Here is a 22,278-nt window from a genome sequence, read left to right on the forward strand (position 1 = left end):
TTCATCAAAAGCCTTAATTTCGTTTCAACTGAAGAAAGAAGGACATGGACATCTTGGATGACATGGGGGTGAGTAAATTATCAGGAAATTTTAATCTGAAAGTGGACTAATCCTTTAAGTATAAAAGTATAAACATGAAATTCAACCATTTTCATGCAAAGAAGCATCAGACTGCAGTGTGTGCGCTTATGTATGTAACGGTGCTGTAAAATTGCAAGTAGCGCATTACATGGATTTATGGTTGTTAGCAAGCAGCAGATTTCCTCCTATTGTTAGAGGGTGTTGATACCGTCGAGAGAGAGGAGGGAGCGAGAGCGAGGGGGTGTGGGAACTGAGAGGGTGGGGAGAGAGACATACTGGTGAGGATACTGGCTGGTTTGGATAGAGAGAGAGAGAGAGAGAGAGAGAGAGAGAGAAGGAGAGAAGGAGAGAGGGGTGGGGAGTTTCCAGGATTGTTTAAGGCTACTTTTAAAACTGCCATCCGGAGGAAGACTTTCAGTACCTCTGGAAAGCAAGATGGCCCAGACTCTGCCTCTGCTGCTGTTGGCTGTGCTGAACTCTCTGAGCTGCCACAGTGAAGTGAGAGCCAGGGACCCTGACGTGGAGGAAGAGGAAGCTGTGGGGACTAGAGGAAGAGGACATCATATGCCTGACACCTTTGGGATGCCACATGAACATCACAGCATCCCAGTGCCTCCAGATGGCACACCTCAAAACTTAGCACCCCCCTCAAAAGAGACTATACATCAAGCTGCAAAAAGAGGGTGAGTCAAATGGGCATATTTAAAACTATATATAAAATTTTGTGTGAACATTACATGATGTCTGTTTTTTATAGCTAACCATATCTAGTGCATTAACTATAATGTTCACCAGTTGAACTTTTTTGTAAAGCTAGAATATTTAATTTGATGTGGATTATACAAAGGATGTGAAGGATATATTTGTCTGTTCAATAAAACACAAGTCTAAAAGTCTTATAAGTCATCTCTAATTTTTAGAACCCTTGCTTTACACTACTAGTCAGAAGTCTGGAGATGCCATTTTTTTTAATTTTTACTATATATTTCAAAAACCAAAATGAAAGTAGACATTTTTAGTCACCAAAAAATGGTTATAAATCAACTATTTTATTTTGAATTTTTCCAAATCAAAGTAGCCAAGTGTCACAACTCTAATCATTCTTTCAGCTTAATGAGGTGCATCATGGGTTTTTTTTCCTCTTGTTGGCTGCTTTTCCTTTTCTATCTGGTCCAACTATTAATTTCATTTCATTTCTAAACTAAAAATAAAATAAAATAAATAATACAATTTTAATTTATTAAAATAATTTAATTTAATTTAATTTTATAATAAAATTATAATTTTAATTTTAATTATAAAATAATGGTAATTTTTGTAATAAATTTTAATATTATAAAAAATATTTTTCATTAAGTTAATTTAAAATTTTGTTTTGTAATTCATACGTTTTTGTCTACAAAAATAATTTCAAGCATTCAAGCATACACCTTTAAGATCATGAGAAACACATTCAAGTCAAGTGTGTCCAAACCTTTGACTGATATTATATTTTCTCTGCAATTAATTTATTTGCTACTGATAGAACAGTATGATCCACTGAACAGACTGTACATGTATCCCACGCAGCTTTTTAAAAAAAAATTAGTATCATATTAAAAATGCCGTTTACCCTGACTAAAGTCCTTTGCTTTCTCCCTCTGTTCTGAGAAAGAAAAAGTGAATGAATTTGCCTGAGAGGCTTAATTACAATAATCTTACAATGAAGATACAAGCTGGGCTTCAGTGATCTAATCTGGGAAGGTATTATGTAACTGAGTTCCAACAATGTGATATCCAATATACACATACTGATGAGGGGGCCTATATGTATAGGAGGGTAGCTTGTGATGCAGATATTTAACCATTCACTTCTATAGTCAGCTCTGTCTTAGATGTGTTAACAGATATTTAAGTCACACACAGTAGCTCTCTTTGGGAGCTCTTTGTCGATTTCTTGAGGATGAGATTCAGAGAAAGGAATTAGACCGGACTGGGCATGCTCATCACATCTTAACAGCGAGGCAGAGGACAGGTACCCCTAGCAGTTTTCAAGGGCATTTATTTTTTAGTCTGGACCAGAACAAAAGAATATGAGCACCAGCTGTGTCCAGAAAAGACATAGGAGGAGTGCTAATCAAAAGTGTTTAGGTGTTTAAAGAAAAATAAAAGAGAGATAAAAAGAGGAGTGAAGATGAAAGAAAGGTGGACTGATGAAGGATGTTCAGATGTGGGTACATGGAGACAGATTAAGGATAAAACCATAAAGCGGCAGACATTCAGTCAAAATGACTGAATCAGTAGCTGAATAGGGGCTGATGTTTTACTGGACAAAGGGTCTATGGTTCAAGGTGGCAACGAAAGGAAACAGGACAGCCCACTTATATCTAATCTCTTTGTTCCTGAAAAGGATACACAAAGGAAGGTCAGTTGAAGTAATGGGCCGTTCATACAGGACGTGCTCTTGCATTTTAAAACACCTTACAGAATGGAGACATGTTATAAAATTTAGCTGTTTTTACCTTGATAAACGGTCTTAAAAACGCACATCCTGATGCTGAGAAAATGGAGAAACGTCATAGCATTTAAAGATGTCCTAGTGCATATTCATATAAGCTTATGGGCCATTCACACAGGATGCATTGTGTCCATCTGCACCCTTTTTTAAAAAAAAATTAATTTGTATACGCAAATAATGCACAAACATCTTTAACATTTGCAACGCACTTTGCGGTTTTAAGACACAGTTGCTATGTTTCCATCCAAAGTTGCTCATTCAACTTATGTGCAAAATTAGAACATCATCTAAAAGATTTGCAAATAAAACAATCAAAACTTTTTTCTGAGAAATTGCCGCAAAATATCTGTAATAAAAATGGAAGTTGCTACATTCGGAGGCAGATGCCTGGTGTTTGGGGACGTAATTACACCCAGCCATTTGATGAACCCAACCATTTCAGAATGACCAAACCAACATTTTGAGATGCTGTGCAATGAAATTGGACCATTGGTTAGTCCAGCTATTTTTCTGATCACATGATCTGTTGAGGCAAAATCACTACTTTTTTGTTGCGCATTGAGGGATTTATTGGGTAAATATGTTTCCAATTTAGTAAAAGTACATGTCTTGTTATTGGATAAAAAAAAAAAAATGCATCTGCCTCAATTGAGGGCTTTTTTAGAATTTATGTGCTTCTTGGGGTTTCCATCCAGAATTTTTTACACAACATCCCAATGTTTGCATAAAAATAGGTGGATGGAAATATAGCTAGTGTTAAATTAACAACGTTTCACGTGTCCCATACAAACACAATATGGACGCAAGAGCACATCCCATGTAACAGCCCCTAAGAAATGCCTCCAAGTCATTTGAGGGAAAGAAACTATGTGTTTTATAAGCTATGCTAGAACAAGCTGAACAACAGGCAGCAGAAAGAAAGAATTGTCAGGAAAAATCTTTTATGTACTTCAGTTCTTATGTTAATAATGAGAACGGGACTCTGAATCTGTGCAAAACAGTATGCATCTTGAGAACAGTTGTCACCTTTTCAAACATACATTTCAGTGTTTGACAGGATGCAACTCCTGCAATATTGCAAACTAGGTCATTTTTGCAGAATACGCTTTGTGTACTTTACTGTATGTTTACGAAATACTACACCACAGAAAAACACAGACTTGTCAAAATAAGATTGAGCATGTGTAAACATTGTAATCAATGTGTGCACATCAGATTCTCTCTGATACAACAGAAAGCTAAAAACAAACAATGAACGTGCCAATAGAACAACATAAAAAACCTTTTTCGCTCAGTGATAAAATCTTACCGTGAGCTTTGGGAAGGGTACAACGGGAAAACACAGGGGCTCAAGATCTTCATCAGTCTGTGATTTGCTGTAATCTCTGCTTTCAACTTTCACTTTTCCCTTGTTTTTTTTTCTTTTATCCTTCTAAACCTCCTCTCTCCGGTCAGAAACTGGTGTGCGTATATAAATCACCGTGTGGTCACCACAGCCGTACTCTGCGCTACAGAGACTCAAACAGTGAAATCGGTGAACCCCTGTCCCGATGGAGCTCCTGACTGTCAAATAATCACGTGAGTCATCTCATAAACTCAACCTCAGATCTTATGTTTCTCAAAAATATGCTTTGCTTTATTGATGATGATGCTCATGATCAGGTATAGGCAATCCTCACGGCCTGTGTACAAGCAGAAGCAGGCAGCACTCTCTTCTATGCACTGGAAGTGTTGCCCAGGCTATGGAGGATACAACTGTCTGGAAAAAGGTAACATACCTCCAGGAATAGGTCTGGATACAATCGTTTTCAAACAACAAAAGCATTTGTATCTAAAATATGTTAGAGGAGTATGCCTGTTGCTCTTCAGCCACTTTAAAAGGAACACATACGTTGAGCTGCCCATTCAGTTTTGGTGACTCATCTCTTGCTTCCTCTTTATCGTTCTTTTCCAGACAAACCTCCAGAGGACGAGAAACATTCTTCAAAGTCTGAGGTTAAAGACAATGGCAACTCAGGCAAGTCTGTTGTTTTGGGCAAGGCTGGCTTCAACTTTAACCTTTCATACCTTTCCTCTTTCTGCAAGTTTGCTTCTTTAAAACAACCTTTCTGACAAACAGAGGAAATGTCCAGCAGGCCTTCTGGCTCAGTGAGTGTCCTTCAACAGGAAAGGAGAAGTCAGCTGGCACTCGGGATAGCTGTAGAAGCAGTGCCCTATGCCAAGAGGCAAAAGCAACAATTACGTTTAAGAAGAAAAACACAACTTAAAGTCATGTTTTCCAAATTTCCAAAATGTCCTACAGGTAAATATTTTGATGGCAGAAAATTTTCCCAGACTGTTAAAAGAAGCCATCCAATGTGCCCCCAAGCCTTAAAATTGATTCTGTAATCCCCTCATCCATCTTACAGTTTAACAAATCACATTGATAATACTTTATTGGAAACATTTTAAAGTACAGTCTTTAGCCATTCTTTAAAATCTAAAGTCATTGGGCCCTATTGGGCACTTAGGACATGTCCAAATCCACTTTTGCTAATTTAAGGACAGGAAAAATGGTTGACGCGCCTGGGACATATTCTAAAAGGGTTGTCCCTATTCTCTTAATGAGTAATGGGTGTGTTTTGGTCGTAAAGTGCAATAAACCAATCAGAGTCTCCTCTCCCATTCCCTTTAAAAGCCAGTTGCACTGTGTGCGAGGTTAAAGCACTTGAGCAGACAATCTACGGGAAAAGCCGGATTCCACCAAAGCATTTTTATCTTTATGCACACAATAATAATCTTTTACATTGTAATCCTTTTATTTTTAATATTTGGCATGTGTGCTGCTGCACACGCCTATGTGTGTAATAAGCAGAGTGTATGCACGCATATTACTAATGTGCTCCTTAAATAACAAAAAATAAATAAATAAATAAATAGTGCGCCATTGACTTTACACCAGGTTTCAGTTGGTCAATGCCGCAGTCTATTTCAGTTGCCTCAAAATAGCAATGTGCCAACAATGCGCCTGAACACAAACCGCTTTCAGACGAGGGCGCACAAATGGACGCAAATGCATTTGCTATTTAAACAACGTGGCACAGGACGTGAACATGACAACTGCGTCGGGCTAAAACTAGCAAAAAACACTTGCGTCGCGCCTGGCGCCGCATTGCGCTGAATGTATGATAGGGCCCATTGTGTGTTTATGAGAGTCTTATGTGTGCCAAATACTTAAGCCTGATATCATGGAAAAAAAGGATTATTCTCAGTAAAAATAATATTTAGTTTCAGTAATATTGGGTCATTAAATGTAACTTTTGGTGGAGTATTTTAAGCATGGTAAATCATTAAGGGCTAAAATAACCCCTCTAAACTGAGCATATGAGCATATTTACCCTCAGACTCACAATGTTGTGGTTAACTTCCTTCCCACATTCTCCCTCCAAACAAAATGTTTTTTTTTTTTTTTCCTGTAGAAGGTAAAATGGAAACAGACCTATTGGAAGATGGAAGCTGGGCTGACAAACCTCTACAGGAGGCTCCCATTCATGGTTCTTCACCAAACCAGAGCCCTGATGGTAAGATACAGAATCTGTGCCCAGCAAACATAGGCACACAGGAAAACATTTAGATGGACACATTACAGTATAGGCATACTGTGAGATTTTACCACCCTAAACTGAACGGCATTACTACTTGAACAATGACGTCTTCCTCTGGAGGATATCCTCTCTTTCTTCTAAACAAACTCCAGCATGATGCAATTACCCAGAGATGTAGGCAGACGGAAGGAGATTAAGAAAGAAGGGCAAAAAGTCATCATGAAACCACATGGTCAGGATGAGTCATGGAATAGCAGTTTGAAAAGGAGTTTATATCTTCTCCTGGAGTCTAGCCTTAGTCAAAGAAATGTTATCTAGCAAATGAGCTCATATCTTTAAATGCAATTAAAACCTATACAGGAACATCCATCAAAAAATGCATTAGTTGTACTTATTCAGATATTCAGTAACATAGTAAGATGTGTTTGTGTAGGAGGCTTGTAAGGAAAGGGTTATTCTTGATGAAAACTCCATTAAAGCTCATGTAGGGTCTGTCAGGCGCAATGATATCCTCTAGGGACTCTGTTCTGGTAGAAAGACTGTCTGGCTGAGAACAGCGATTTAGAGCTATTTCCTTGGCTGTGTGATGAATCAACATGCTGATATAAACATAAAGACATCTTAAATGCGTATTTAATACGGCACACAAGTAACAAACTGAGTTCTTTCACCATTTTCCCTTGTTAATATCTGTATGTCTCCAACATTAAAGAGGCTTGTTATTGATACTCCAGGTGCCAAAGAAGGGATCCATACCTCTCAGCCTCTGCCATTCCTTGATTCATCAATTCTGCTGTCAATGCACCGGTTAATGTCAACTATGATGAGTCAGCTTCAACCAGTGCTAGAAAGCTTCAATCAAACACTGGAGCATCTGTCCAGTGAGGTAGACACACTGTCTCAGGACTTGCAGCAGTTGCGGATGGAACAGGAAGACAACAGATCCATCAGCAGGGGTGAAGGTCATAGTGGATCTATTGAGCAGAAACTAGAGTACAGCCATCTCCAGATCGACCAAATGAAAACCCAACTGGACGCACAGAAAGACCAGATGGAGAGGGCCTTTCAGACCCAACAAGAACTGCTGAAACACAACCTAACGAAACTGAAGGAAGAGATGGATGATCGGATCAGTCAGAGTCAGGATGCACAGGTCACTCATTCAGACTCCTAAGGGTGTACTCACACTAGGCGATCTGAACTGTGTCTGAGCGCGTTTGACCACCAAAGTCTGTGCCGCTCCATACTGTCCCTGGCCCACTTAGAAGAGGGCCAACACTCTTCGACTAATTTAACTAAATCAAGATTATTTAGGTTTATAACGGGTCTGGTTCTCACCTTATTGATGAACAGGAATTGTAGTTTGCAATCGTGCCAGGACACCGTACAAGGCAACCGTGCCTAGTGTGAGTACAGCCTAAATCTCAAAGGGCTAGTTCACCCAAAAATGATAATTCTGCCATTAATTACTCACCCTCATGTCATTCCAAACCTGTAAGACTTTCGTTCCGTTCATCTTCAGAACACAAATTAAGATATTTTTGATGAAATCTGAGAGCTTTCTGTCCCTCCATAGACTATATAACTACAACTTTGACGCTTCAAAAAGTTCATAAAGACATCGTGAAAGTAATCCATATGAATTGAGTGGTTTAGTCCAAATTTTCTGAAAAGACTCAATTGCTTTATATGATGAACAGATATAATTTAGTCTTTTATTCACATATAAACTTTGATCAGCGAACATAAACAGAAGCTCAACCGAAATTGCTTGACGCGCGAGAACAAACCTCTTGCTGAAGCTTAAACATGCTGCATAACACACGAGAATGAACCTCATTGGTTCTCGCACACGCCAAGCAAAAATGCTTGAGCTTCCATTTACCACAACTGATGTGTGAGTTGATGAATGTTAAGTAAATATAAGCCTAAATTCAATCTGTTCATCATATAAAGTGATCGTGTCTCTTTAAAAAATTTGGACTAGACCACTCAATTCATAGGGATTACTTTTATGATCTCTTTATGAACTTTTTGAAGCATCAAAGTGCTGTCTATAGAGTGACAGAAAAAGATCTTCATTTGTGTTTCAAAGATGAAGTCTTACGTGTTTGGAACGACATGAGGGTGAGTAATTAATGACAGAATTTTCATTTTTGGTTGAACTAACCCTTTAACACATTGAAACATAAATCATTTTTTGTGTTATACCAACAGGTAAATCTCCAGTCACTAACTGAATTGGTTGAGGAGGTGAGACTTGGCCAGAATGGGCTGGAAGAGGCACTGCAGAGACAGCGTACTGAGTTTGTCAGTCTGAGTGGAGGTCAGCCAACACAAGTGTCAGGAGTGTGGGAGGCCATCACTCGGCTAGATGAGAAGGCACAAAGTAACTCTGTGCAGCTCAGCAGGTTGTCTGAGACTTCAAAGGATTCTGCTAGAATGATCAAGGATCTGCAAAGAGACCTATTGATCCTGGGACAAAGCCTAGAAGAGGTCAAACAACGCAATGAGGTCCACTTTGCAGAGACAGGTCTGGAGGTGGAGGCTAATCGTGTCAGGGTCCTCAACAGCATTGGTGAGCTTACATCTAACCTAAGTGCACATGAGGGTCAGTTGAGAGAAATTGAGCTTGACCTGGACAACATCTATCGTCAACTACAAAGAAATGATTCGGTAATTTCAGAGCAGGTCTGTAGCTGCAAGTCGATTGGCAGTTCACTAGCTAGGTTGGAGCTGGAGGTGGCTAACGTGACACATTTAACAAGACAGAACCAACTTGCACTTGAGGAGGCAGATCTAGATATGATTCGGGTCACTGAAATGGAGGATCTTCATCAGGGCCTGTTGAATATGAAGGAATCATTGGCCTTTGAGCAGAGCAGAAGCAGGAGTCTTCATGACAGTATTTCCCATCTACAGGCTTCACTCCTGGACAGCCAGCAGGAGATACAAGGCTTGAAAGAGCAGGACGAGAACAAGTCGGCTGACATTCGAGGCCTATCAGCCACCTTCTCTTCCCTCCTAAATGATGCTGTACGCACTCTGATGTCCTGGAAGTGCTACTTGGAGAAGAGGTCTTGGAATTCACACGCTGGTCACATAGCCAAAAGAAAGAGTTCAGTATCCCAGATCTTTTACAGAGAATGCATGTGATGCAGCAAAAGATTGAGACACATGATATGAGTCTGAATTCTCTTCGGAGAAAGCATCCTGACGGAGATGAGATGAATAGTGATGACCCAGTGACATACTCGGAGGGGACCGCCACAAAGAACCTTGTGAAGGGCACCGAAAGTTACCAGTCCTCATTAGAACCTTTGACTGGAGAGGAGGATGTGGATTACTCGGTCAGTGACTTCTGGAGTCTGGGAAAAGAGGTGGAGCAATTAGCAGGTAGAATAACCATGTTGGAAGAGCACTGTGGCAACTGCACTGAGCCCCCTGGTGGTTCTGTTGTAGAACTGCAAGCAGATATAGCATCCCTACGTCAAAGCCTGGAGGATCATTTGAGAATGTTTCAAAAACTTTTCAGTAATACAGAAGAACTAGTCAGCACGACTAGAAGCCTGAACCTACTTGAAGTTTGGAGGCTGGTGAGAAAGAAAGAAGAAAAGAGAAGGAGGGGGCACCAAAACCAAGAACAGATGAAAAGAGAAGAAAAGACTTCCAGTATGCGAAGCAAAAGACACAGTGAAACAGGTAAGAGATCTCAATTATACATTTTTTTTTCATTGGCCATTAGTTTTAAACATGAATGAAGAAATTTGGTACTGCAAGGCCTGCATAGTGTACACACAACAATACTGCCCCTCAATGGACAACACTAAAACTACATCATGACAAGGCAGTTTTCTGTAACTGAAAAGTATACATATTTACCGAAACAAATCATCAAAATAATTTTATCTCTTTAGAACATGCTCAGTTACTACATCCCCCCGTGGTGTTCATCACAAGCTTGGACTACAGAATAGGACCAAATGGGGAGCTTGCATCAAAAAATGTGGCTGTGAACTACGGTGGTACTTTTAATCCTACATCAGGGGTGTTCCAGGCCCCTGAGACGGGACTCTATCTCTTTTTAGTGACCTTAGACTTTGAGAGAGGCCTTTCATTGGCTGTACTGAAGCGCGGTGGAGTTCCAGTGGCCTCCATCAGACAGGAACCAGGGGAAAAGAGGGGACCAGTGAGCCGAGCCTCTCTGCTGGAGCTTCGGCGAGGGGAGACAGTTACATTAGAATTGATGCATGGATCATTACGAAAAGCGCAGCCTGGGGATAACACACTGTCTGGACTGTTGCTCTTCATTACAGAGCACAAGGACTTGCTGTGAAAAGATTTGGGTGAGCGACAAAGGCATGGGAGGATACATTCAAGTCTGTCGCACTGTGCGTCACTGCCAGACATACTGTAATTTGTATGCATGCATCCTCTTCTTGAAGGTGCCAAAATACTTGTTGAAATATTATGTTTTGTAACTGGCTCTGGAATATTACTGAGAAAACAGGGTAAGTTAAAGAAATAAGGGGAAAACAGTTATATACCAGAAAAATACAGATACCACAAGTCCTTCTGTTGGTCTTTAAAATGTAGAGGATCTAATAATAAGGCAAGCATCACAGTATGGAAATCAGTTACTATGAGGTGATATGAATAAACAAAAGGTACCAACAGTCCAAAAATGGTTGCATTCAAATGATCACATTCAATGCAAATGTCAATCAAGAAGAAGGAAAAAAAAAACATGACTGTGTACTAAAATAAGGTAATTTACTTAAAAATTGATACATTGGACTAATTCTGTGTACAGAACAGCTTTTCTTGGTAAACATAAGGCATCTCTCTTTAAACCAGATGCTGTGCACAATACAATAAAAAAAAAAAATCATATTATTCAGGCCATTTTACATATTTCCTTACGCATTAAGCGATTAGGGCCAAAATATTGTGTAGTCATTTATCTAGACAGATGAGCTTACATCAGTTCAAATGTGGTTTTACAGGGTAACTGGCATGATTGTAATGGACAGAATAGGCTTGAGAACACAAGTGCAGCCCAAACAATGAGAAAAGACACACATAAGCAATGGGAGATCTGAATCTTCAATGCAAAGGTTTTTACCAGTCTCTCTTCTTCCTTGTACCTTTGTGTTAACGCAGAAGCGGAATAAGATCTTCATTAATTATATTTCCCAGACATCTATAGACAACTTCAAGAAATGGCCAACTTGTTTTTCAAGGCAACAGACCCTGGTTTTAAAGTTAAACCTGCATTTTCCACAAGTGCTAATAATGCATTGTAGAGTGATTCCATTTTTTGACTAAGATCTTTTGCAAAAAAAAAAAAAAAATTAAATTAAAGGGTCTAGTTTTACACATTAGAACAATGACAAATAATGATAATTCACACCCACACTTTCATAGGAAGTCATTAAATGTAGAATTTCATTTTAAAGTCATAAATTTACTGTTACTAGTATTTGTAAGGTTGAGCTGCTCAGTAAAGACATTGAGAATGTCAGTGTTAATAATCCTGCAAGTAAAAGTATCTTACCACAATAATTCATACTATATGACATGACATGAATAAATAGCACATGCATTTGCATTATTCTATCACATTAGACATTTATGAGTCATATGATTCCCAAGCGTCACAACATTAGATTCAAGGCAAAACAGTTAAAATGAGGCATCGAAAACAGCAATCCAATCTGACACTGAAAAAATCAGATGTGATACACTGAGGTTGACTTGAAGGCTAGAGGATAAAACAAAACAATGGTTATGAGGCATTCGGGAGCAGTAGGCATCCATTTGCACCGAGACGCCTGCGATAAGGCAGATCAGATCTGCCATTCTGGGAGATTAAAAGTCACCATATCGTCTAGATTAATAAATCTTTTATGGCTGTAGTGTTGGCAATATTTGACTGGTGGTGCTTGAATTCTTCAGGCCAGAGCAGGAGTTATGATCACATAACTCATTATACCTGAACTTTCTATTTCTAACAACATATCCATTCCAGGTCTTTGCAATATGGGAAGGTTTCTATTCGAAAACCTTATCGCTAACTCCCAGTTTTGTATTTGAACATCTAATGGACAGATTCTCAGGTCTCATTAAAAGGAAAGCAGTTGAAGGAAAAATTCTTCAAAAAGGCTATTAATTAAAATATCGATATGTAGTTAACGGGACATGTTTTATACATATATATGATAATATGGGTAATTTGAATTAAATAGTATGCGTTCTCTGACATTTCAGTGGCCAAAACTGCACATGGTCCAAATGCAGAGTGGCCATGTTGTGACACTAGCCATACTGGAGCACATCCCAAGCATATGGCTGGTTCGGTCCAAATATCACTCCAAATATGTCCACCTCTCAAGTCAGGCAATAACAGAGCCTCAAGCCTTCTCCCAAATGGCCCCATTACTGTACTCCCATGGCAAATGGTGCCACCATACCACTCCTCCATACAGATGTATTGTATTAGACAGCTTTCACAGAAAGCACCATATGTTCTTCAATTCTCTCCCAATATAAAAGAGTGCTTGAAGAAGGAAAAAATGGAGGCGATGGGGATGATGTGAGTACTGATGCCTGTCGAACAATTGTCCTTACTGTCCTTACTTCCTCGTGGATGCGTTATGGCACATACTGTCCAGCAGAGGGTGCTACATGACACTAAGAGCGTAACTGCAACAGGGTGAGGAATTACAGCCAGGCAGGGAGGCAAATGTTCTGCTCAGCAGCACTCCCACAGGTCTGTCTAGGAACTGAGGCAATAGTTCATAAATTGAGCATAAATATCTCCATGACTTATCTCGGACTGGCATATGGAGGGAAAACTGATCATATTTTGATATCCTGTGATTCAACCATTTTGGCGAGTGTTTTCTTGACTCGAAGAGCTGTGAGACGAGAGGCTGGATTTTGGGCCCAGCACTCGCACATAAGCTTCAGCATGGCCCGTAAGCACTGTGTGGAGATGGAGACAAGAGACCAGTTGTTTTAGGGTTACATTTTACACAACTGTTAAATGGTTACAATGCAGTGATATTTAAAGACCCCATGATATCAAAGGTTTTGTGTGTTTTAGCATCTATCTGGCATTAAGATAAACTATATGCCTAATGTACTCCTAAATGTTGAAAAAAATACTTTTTATAAGCACATATTAAATTAACAGTGATCAAAAGTGACAGTAAAGACATTGTTACAAAAGATTTCCATTTTTAAAATAAATGCTTGAACTGTTTGAACTTTCTATTCATTGAAGAACTCTGAAAAAATGCATCACAGCTTTTCACAAAAATAGCAGAACATCTGTTTTCAACATTGATAACAATAAGAAATGTTCATTGAGCTCCAAATCAGCATATTAGAATGATTTCTGAAGGATCATGTGACACTGAAAACTGGAGTAATGGCTGCTGAAAATTCAGATTTGCCATCAAAGAAATAAATTACCTTTTTAAATATAATATGATAGAAAACAGTTATTTTAAATCATAACATTTCAGAATGTTACTGAGTCTTGGTGAGCATAAGAGACTTCTATCAAAAACATAAAAAAATTGTGCCGATCCCAAACTTTTAAAAGGAATGTCAACACAAGAATAGCGTCTGTGGTGTTGTACTGAACTGTGATGCTTGATCTTACCTCGTCACTGTTCCAGCGATTAGACACCACTGGCCGCATGGTTTTAACACATACCACTTCCCTCATGTCTTCATAGGACGGTTCTGAAGGTACCATGTCCCAGTATGGCAACTGATACTCCTCAACAATACCTGCACATAAAAGAAAATGCCATTATTTAAACAAATCCATCACATATTTATAAAGGAGAGACAAACATACTTTTAAAAGTGTATATACATTATCATAACCTCATACGTACCTCCTGTCACGCATCTGCGAGCCATCTCCCAAACAATGAGACCGTAGCTGTAAATATCAGCCATTATGTACGCTTGGAATTGGTTCTTATTTAGGGTTTCATCCAGGACCTCTGGTGCCATGTACCGCCGTGTTCCCATCCTTGTGCTCAGAGGGACATCCACCTCATTGGTATCACTAAAATAAAAGCAAAATAAGATAAAATAAATCTATCTATCACAAACAATTGCATACTAGCTGTAAATTAAGTACACTTCTATGATGCTTTTTAATCATTGCCAGTGCATGCATGTATGAGTATGTGCTGTAAGAGTGTCACCTGTTGTATTTCACAGCTAGGCCCAGATCAGCAATGCAGCAGGTGCCATTCTTCTTTATGAGGATGTTTTTGCTCTTCAGGTCTCTGTGAGCGATGGCAGGTTTGCCCTGTGTGCCGTAGATCTCTGTGTGGAGGTGGCACAGGCCACAGGCTGCAGAGTAGGCCAGCCTCAGCAGAGCCTGTGTGTCCAGGGTGGTGTATTTCAGATAGTCATAGAGAGAGCCGTTCTCATGGTAGTCCGTGATGAGGAAAAGCTGAGTGAATGCCCCTGTGCCCTTAATATCTGCAGCTATAAAGCCTGGAGCAAAACCAGAAAGAAGAAAAGAAGAAAGTTGGTTTGTGAAAAATATGAATCTACCTTAAACCAGCTAAATATTTCATCCCTCCTTATTAAAATATAAATGCACTTACCGAGTATATTCTCGTGTCTCATGAGCACCGTTTGGTAAATCTCGGTCTCTCTGAACCAACTGGCTTCTTCACGGGTAAAGAACACTTTCACCGCCACCTTTTCTCCTCTCCAGCGACCGAGCCACACTTCTCCATACCTCCCCTTTCCAATCTGACGCACCATCTGAATTTGTTTAGCGATGGTGCGCTGGACCTGTAAATTGAGTGAATTGGACAATTCAACTAAAGATATTTAATGGTTCAAAACAAGTTGTAAAACAATTTATTCTTCAAGGGTTCCCACAACCATAAATTCCCATGACCTTTCTCTGACTTTTTAAAAATTGTATTAATTTACATAACCATAAATCAATTTTAAAATTTTCTGATATTTCCTATTTTCAATGACCTTTCAAACCCTGTTCTTTTTTTTATGAAAAACATGTTCAGAAATGGTGCCTCACCAGCAGGGGGAGCCCTGAACCAGAGCCAGTGCTGGACTGACTAATGAGATCTTTGAGAGACTCTCCTGCAGGGATGAAGGCCTCATCCTTTTCCAGATCTCTTTGGTACCGCCTCCGTCCCGTCTGTAGCTTATACCTGATGAAACGGCCACACAGATTATATCATCAAATTCAATACAATGTTACATCACAGAAGCTGTTCCACAAAGGAATCAGTAACTTATTACTAAGAGCAACAGTATATATCCATGCATTAAGATCAAGCACAAAAGGTGCTAAATTCCCTTGACTATCTTAAACAGGTGTGCCTGTGACAGTGTTATCAGTACACTGGTCAATAATTAACAGACTGTGGTGCATCTTTCATTCATTTCAGCTGGATAAACATGTCATTATGAAATTGAAGTCTCACCTATAGTAACACACCACAGTTATGGCCACCAAAGTGAAGCAACACACTGTTACGGAGATCCAGAAAGGCCAGCAAGTGGGCGTTCCATAACGGAGGATCTGGATTACAATGAGATCACAGTCAACAGTTTTCATCACTAATAATAAGAAATGTTTCTTCAATACCAAATCAGCATATTACAATGATTTTTGAAGGATTTCTGTGACACTGAAGACTTGAGTAACGGCTGCTGAAAATTCAGCTTTTCCATCACAGGAATTACATTTTAAAACATTACAATTAAAAACAGTTACTTAAAATGGTAATAATATAACAATATTACTGTTTTTACTGCATTTTTGAATGCGAATGTATACACACACATGTATACATACACACACACAAATACATATAGTTATTATTTTTAGGCTCTTAAGGGACGTGCCACTTACTTCCTGGAATAGGAGGTGGAAGTGTGGGCTGAAGGTATTTATTACAGAAATCTGTGGAACAGCACTCGATGGTCCGTCTGGTCTGAGCATTAGGAGAGTCCTGGACAAAAACAACCACATTCAGTCATTCGTAATGCCTCTGCACTTAAACATCTATTCTTCACTCTCCCATTCATGTATTACCTTGCACTGGAAGTGGGAGCCCTCGTACTTCATGCAGCCGGAGGTGAGGATACCCTCGCCATGCTCATCTTCCTCTATGATAGCAAAACACTGGCCGTTTGTCCTGTGTAAACACACAAAGACTATTTAATCACTGTGTTTGTGATTTAGACGAAGCAGTTGAAATTGGCTGGTGTGAACTTTAGGAAAAGCACTCACTCGCAGGTGTTGTTTTTGGCATCTTCAGGGCAGTGGCCTGAGCAATAACAGCTAAGGAAGCGGGCAGCATCCTCGGGGGCCACGGTGGACCCATCCCCTGCTTGTTGCCTCTTTGGATCCGATCCGGGCTTGACCCCAGTGCCGTGAAGCATGTAGTCTGGGTTCTGCCCACCTAGAAGGGTTGAAATAGGGGAAATCAGATTTTAGACCACCTAGAATGTGAATGTCTCTTAATAGCTTCATCATTATGGCTCAATATTTACACAAACATTGAGTTTAAGTGACGTGAAGGCCAAGTATGGTAACCCATACTCAGAATTTGTCCTCTGCATTTAACCCATCCAGTTAGAGCACACGCATACTCCTAATGTGTGTGCACTAACTGGATGGGTTAAATGCAGAGTAGTGAACACGCACACTGCAAACCGTGGACGCACCCGGAGCAGTGGGCAGCCATTTTTGCTGTGGCGCCCAGGGAGTGATTGGGGGTTAGATGCCATGCTCAAGGGCACCTCAGTCATTTCCTGCGGGTATTGAGAATTGAACCTGCAACTTACCAGTTACCAGTCGGACTCTCTAACCATTAGGCCATGACTGCCCCACAAATTATTTGTGCACATCATTATATTTTCTTTAAAAGTGTCATGACGTGAGAAATTGTTTACATTAATGAGGAAAAAAAATGAACTTAAATGATTTTAGCAAATGGCTGCAATATAACAAAGAGTGAAAAATTTAAGGGGGTCCGAATACTTTCCGTACCCACTGTATATGTGGAAAAACAATTATTTTCAACCTTCTTTCTGACCCTCTGTCTGAAATGATCACTTTTTAAGGGGTTTCAAATTTGCCTTGATCATTTGATATATAATAATAGGTCTTTGTACCATTAAAACTTCCTGCAAGTTTCAGAGCTTAAAACATCCACCTCATTATAAGCAAAGTATTTATTTAATCAAGCTCCAAAAACAGCTTATTTGGATATCAGGGGACTTGTGATGTCACACATGCAAATACATTTGCATATGCCCATCTCCAGAGCAAGACAACGACGAACAGTTTTACATCAATGAACCATAGGCCCCGCCCACTGCCGTTCAGTTGCTTAATGGCTGGGACACTTGCCTAAACTCGATGAAAGCGCTGCATAAAAAGCAAATAGAACCCATTATAATCACTTCACAAATAGAAACCATTAAAAATCACTTTGCCATTATCAATCACAGTTCGCAAAGAAACTTTTTTTGACAGAAGAGGCAGTGAGCTTTATTGGATCCGACAGCAGCAACATCGCAAATTATAAGGAAATTATTTCATAATGCTTTGTTGGTAAATGACTTTTATATGGACAATATAAAAGTCACGTGCAATAGTGAGTGGGTGTTAATACTGCTTTCTATGCAATGACGTAAACCAATCATAACCATGGTCATTTACTGACAAGCATTAAAGGAGCCACCCCTTAAAAAGTGATCATTTCAGACAGAGGGTTAGAAAGAAGGTTGAAAATAATTGTTTTTCCACATATACAGTGGGTACGGAAAGTATTCGGACCCCCTTAAATTTTTCACTCTTTGTTATATTGCAGCCATTTGCTAAAATCATTTAAGTTCAATTTTTTTTCCTCATTAATGTACACACAGCACCCCATATTGACAGAAAAACACAGAATTGTTGACATTTTTGCAGATTTATTAAAAAAGAAAAACTGAAATATCACATGGTTCCTAAGTATTCAGACACCTTTGCTCAGTATTTAGTAGAAGCACCCTTTTGATCTAATACAGCCATGAGTCTTTTTGGGAAAGATGCAACAAGTTTTTCACACCTGGATTTGGGGATCCTCTGCCATTCCTCCTTGCAGACCCTCTCCAGTTCTGTCAGGCTGGATGGTAAACGTTGGTGGACAGCCATTTTTAGGTCTCTCCAGAGATGCTCAATTAAGTTTAAGTCAGGGCTCTGGCTGGGCCATTCAAGAACAGTCACAGAGTTGTTGTGAAGCCACTCCTTCATTATTTTAGCTGTGTGCTTAGGGTCATTGTCTTGTTGGAAAGGTAAACCTTCGGCCCAGTCTGAGGTCCTGAGCACTCTGGAGAAGGTTTTCGTCCAGGATATCATCTTTCCCTCGATTGCAACCAGTCGTCCTGTCCCTGCAGCTGAAAAACACCCCCACAGCATGATGCTGCCACCACCATGCTTCACTGTTGGGACTGTATTGGACAGGTGATGAGCAGTGCCTTGTTTTCTCCACACATACCGCTTAGAATTAAGGCCAAAAAGTTCTATCTTGGTCTCATCAGACCAGAGAATCTTATTTCTCACCATCTTAGCAAACTCCATGCAGGGCTTTCATGTGTCTTGCACTGAGGAGAGGCTTCCATCAGGCCACTCTGCCATAAAGCCCCGACTGGTGGAGGGCTGCAGTGATGGTTGACTTTCTACAACTTTCTCCCATCTCCGAACTGCATCTCTGGAGCTCAGCCACAGTGATCTTTGGGTTCTTCTTTACCTCTCTCACCAATGCTCTTCTCCCCGATAGCTCAGTTTGGCCGGACGGCCAGCTCTAGGAAGGGTTCTGGTCGTCCCAAATGTCTTCCATTTAAGGATCATAGGAGGCCACTGTGCTCTTAGGAACCTTAAGTGCAGCAGAAATGTTTTTTGTAACCTTGGCCAGATCTGTGCCATTACCACAATTCTGTCTCTGAGCTCTTCAGGCAGTTCCTTTGACCTCATGATTCTCATTTGCTCTGACATGCACTGTGAGCTGTAAGGTCTTATATAGACAGGTGTGTGGCTTTCCTAATCAAGTCCAATCAGTATAATCAAACACAGCTGGACTCAAATGAAGGTGTAGAACCATCTCAAGGATGATCAGAAGAAATGGACAGCACCTGAGTTAAATATATGAGTGTCACAGCAAAGGGTCTGAATACTTAGGACCATGTGATATTTCAGTTTTTCTTTTTTAATAAATCTGCAAAAATGTCAACAATTCTGTGTTTTTCTGTCAATATGGGGTGCTGTGTGTACATTAATGAGGAAAAAAAATGAACTTAAATGATTTTAGCAAATGACTGCAATATAACAAAGAGTGGAAAATTTAAGGGGGTCTGAATACTTTCCGTACCCACTGTATATGCAAACCTTTATTAACATAAGTGAACCTAAAGGAACATTTAAAAGTGATGTGCCCTCGTAATCTTTAATCAAAATAACTTCCCCTCCCTCTTGCAGCGACATCTCTTGTCTTCTCTGATGACGTGTAAGAAAAGAAGAAGAAGAAGAGAGAGAAAAAAAAAAAAAAAAAAAAAAAAAAAATCACAACCAAATCACAGCCACATGAACACAAATCCCCTGTTATTCCCTTTGGTCTATGCTGAATTATACTGCAGGGAATCTAGGGATCTTAGATAAATAGGTGGGAGTGAGGAAAACAGATCACCATAGACCGTGAGTAAAAGAGTGAGATAAGGATTGAAAACTGGGACAAAGAGAGAGAGAAACGTAGATTTCTCTGTGGCTGTAACCTGATCCGTCTGAGTGTGTGAGCATTTGTCGCAGACAGACAGGGTGCATATGGCCCCAGGCACAAAGACTCATGTGTTTAGTATTGCTGTGGGTGCTTCCTCTTAGAGCCCTGCTGCTTGTCCTGCAGGTCTGGGCAGGCCTAAACCCAGTCAAAATAAGCCCACACTAAAACAGGCATGCTGCTGTTTAGTAAAACACCACATTCCACACCTAGAATCTCATTACTAGAGTTATGCTTCAGATCCAACCCACATCTTAAGACTCCTTTAGACCTGCCCTACATCTCTCCGTTTCTGAATTTTAACATACATATTAGATAATAAAAAGGCAAGAGATACAAATCCAAACAAATATAAATGGCAAACTCCATCCAGTAGGCAGATCTTACCTGCTATCAGCAGAGTTACACGACAGCAACACCTCCAGCCGTATCAGCTGGGGTGGAGACCACTAAAGAGATATACAGTCTGATAACAGAGAAGCGTGGAGCCAGGATGCTTTAAACCCTGAGAGCTCATATCAGCTGGGGGAATGAAGAGGACGTGGCATTGTAATATCAGAGTAAGAGAATAAACAAACCGCTTGTTAAACATCTACAGGAGAATCACACAATTCAGTGACTCACAATTCATCTCATATAAATACATTGCTCCTAATCAGATGTTGCTTCTATACATGTCTACATTCATATTCAGTGCAATCAATGAAGCAAGTCATGTAAATAAGCACAACTAAATTTTAAGTGCAGTCACAGCTGCTTCTATGAGGACTGAGGCAAAGTAAATATGGACTATATCTGTGACAGTGAGAAAGTGCATAAAGGGCAGAACAAAATGGCAGAAGTAGTGGGGTGAATCTCATGAAAAAAAAAAAAAAAAAAAAAAAAAGTACAGATCACATTACACTCCAAAATCAAACGACACACACGCACACGCACACACACACACACACACACACACACACACACACACACACACACACACACACACACACACACACACACACACACACACACACATACACACATACACACATACACACATACACACACACACACACACACACACACACTTAGATTTGGGATATAAATAAAACCAAGCTTTGGACCTTTGAGACATTTTAATTTCCCACACAATTTCTCATCACCCTAATTTCAGGAGTTTCTGGTAACATTTTACAATAAGTTTTCATATCTACAACTTCCATTTGACAACTACATAAGTAAATATGAACAAACAATGAAATATACTTCTAAAGAATATATTAATCTTAGTTAATGTTAATTTAAACATTTACTTATACATTAAGTCAAAAGTTATATATTGTTTAACGGACCTAAGCTAATATGAACTTACAATGATACACTTACAATACGTGTTTTATTAAAGGTCCCGTTCTTCGTGATCCCATGTTTCAAACTTTAGTTAGTGTGTAATGTTGTTGTTAGAGTATAAATAAAATCTGTAAAATTTTAAAGCTCAAAGTTCAATGCCAAGCGAGATATTTTATTTAACAGAAGTCGCCTACATCGAACGGCCAGTTTGGACTACATCCCTCTACTTCCTTCTTTAATGACGTCACTAAAACAGTTTTTTGACTAACCTCCGCCCACAGGAATACACAAGAGTTGCGTTTGTAGAGTGTGTTTGTCGCCATGTCATCGAAACGCTGTTATTTTCATCCCGCAGTCCAATCACCGGGTCTGATTCCGGCTCAAATTGATAGGGTAAAATTAAAGACATGTTTACAATAACACTGAGCGCGTGCATCTCCACGTTATGGTAAGAGGCGTGACCTTTCCGGGCAAGGTTCGCTAAGCTGCTGTCGAATCACAACACAGGAACCGCTGGCGCAATCAGAACTCGTTACGTATTTCTGAAGGAGGGACTTCATAGAACAAGGAAGTCATCAGCCCGTTTTTATGACAGTGGAAACAGCGGTATACAGATAAGTAAATTATGTGAAAAATACTGTGTTTTTTACACGCGAAACATTAACACATGTTATATTGCACACTATAAACACAATCAAAGCTTCAAAAAAACACGAAAAACGGGACCTTTAAATAATGTTAACAAACATTAAAAAATACTTCAGGAGCAATATTTTTGCTTGTTGTTAATGTTAGTTAATGCATTAATGAAAACTTATTAAAAAGTGTTACAGATTCTTTTTTACATTTTTTTATTTCTCATTCAATTACTATAAAAAAACACTGTATTACAGTAAAAACAAATGCCAGCATACAATCTATTTATTTAAACCATCATAACCCCCCC

The 22,278-nt window shown here is 39.6% G+C and overlaps 2 protein-coding genes across 2 annotated transcripts in view; one reads left to right on the plus strand and one right to left on the minus strand.

Moving 5' to 3' along the window:
* The first annotated feature begins 401 nt into the window (after positions 1-401).
* Positions 402-11,055, plus strand: mmrn2b (multimerin 2b). Its single transcript, XM_048171241.1, is given in 9 exon segments — positions 402-764; positions 4,034-4,156; positions 4,247-4,347; positions 4,533-4,595; positions 6,037-6,138; positions 6,897-7,315; positions 8,380-9,199; positions 9,202-9,864; positions 10,080-11,055. Coding segments are annotated over 9 exon segments (2,958 nt in total). The 5' UTR covers positions 402-516; the 3' UTR covers positions 10,499-11,055.
* bmpr1ab (bone morphogenetic protein receptor, type IAb) overlaps positions 10,922-22,278 on the minus strand; it is a 44,789-nt gene continuing 33,432 nt past the window's right edge. Inside the window, 11 exon segments of the mRNA XM_048171242.1 lie at positions 10,922-13,149; positions 13,835-13,965; positions 14,076-14,251; positions 14,394-14,691; positions 14,805-14,997; positions 15,248-15,383; positions 15,660-15,718; positions 15,720-15,757; positions 16,091-16,190; positions 16,274-16,376; positions 16,472-16,643. Coding sequence (XP_048027199.1) covers positions 13,024-13,149; positions 13,835-13,965; positions 14,076-14,251; positions 14,394-14,691; positions 14,805-14,997; positions 15,248-15,383; positions 15,660-15,718; positions 15,720-15,757; positions 16,091-16,190; positions 16,274-16,376; positions 16,472-16,643 — 1,532 coding nt within the window. The 3' untranslated portion in view covers positions 10,922-13,023.

Source organism: Megalobrama amblycephala, linkage group LG20 (genome assembly GCF_018812025.1).
Source record: "Megalobrama amblycephala isolate DHTTF-2021 linkage group LG20, ASM1881202v1, whole genome shotgun sequence".
Classification (NCBI taxonomy): Eukaryota; Metazoa; Chordata; class Actinopteri; order Cypriniformes; family Xenocyprididae; genus Megalobrama; species Megalobrama amblycephala.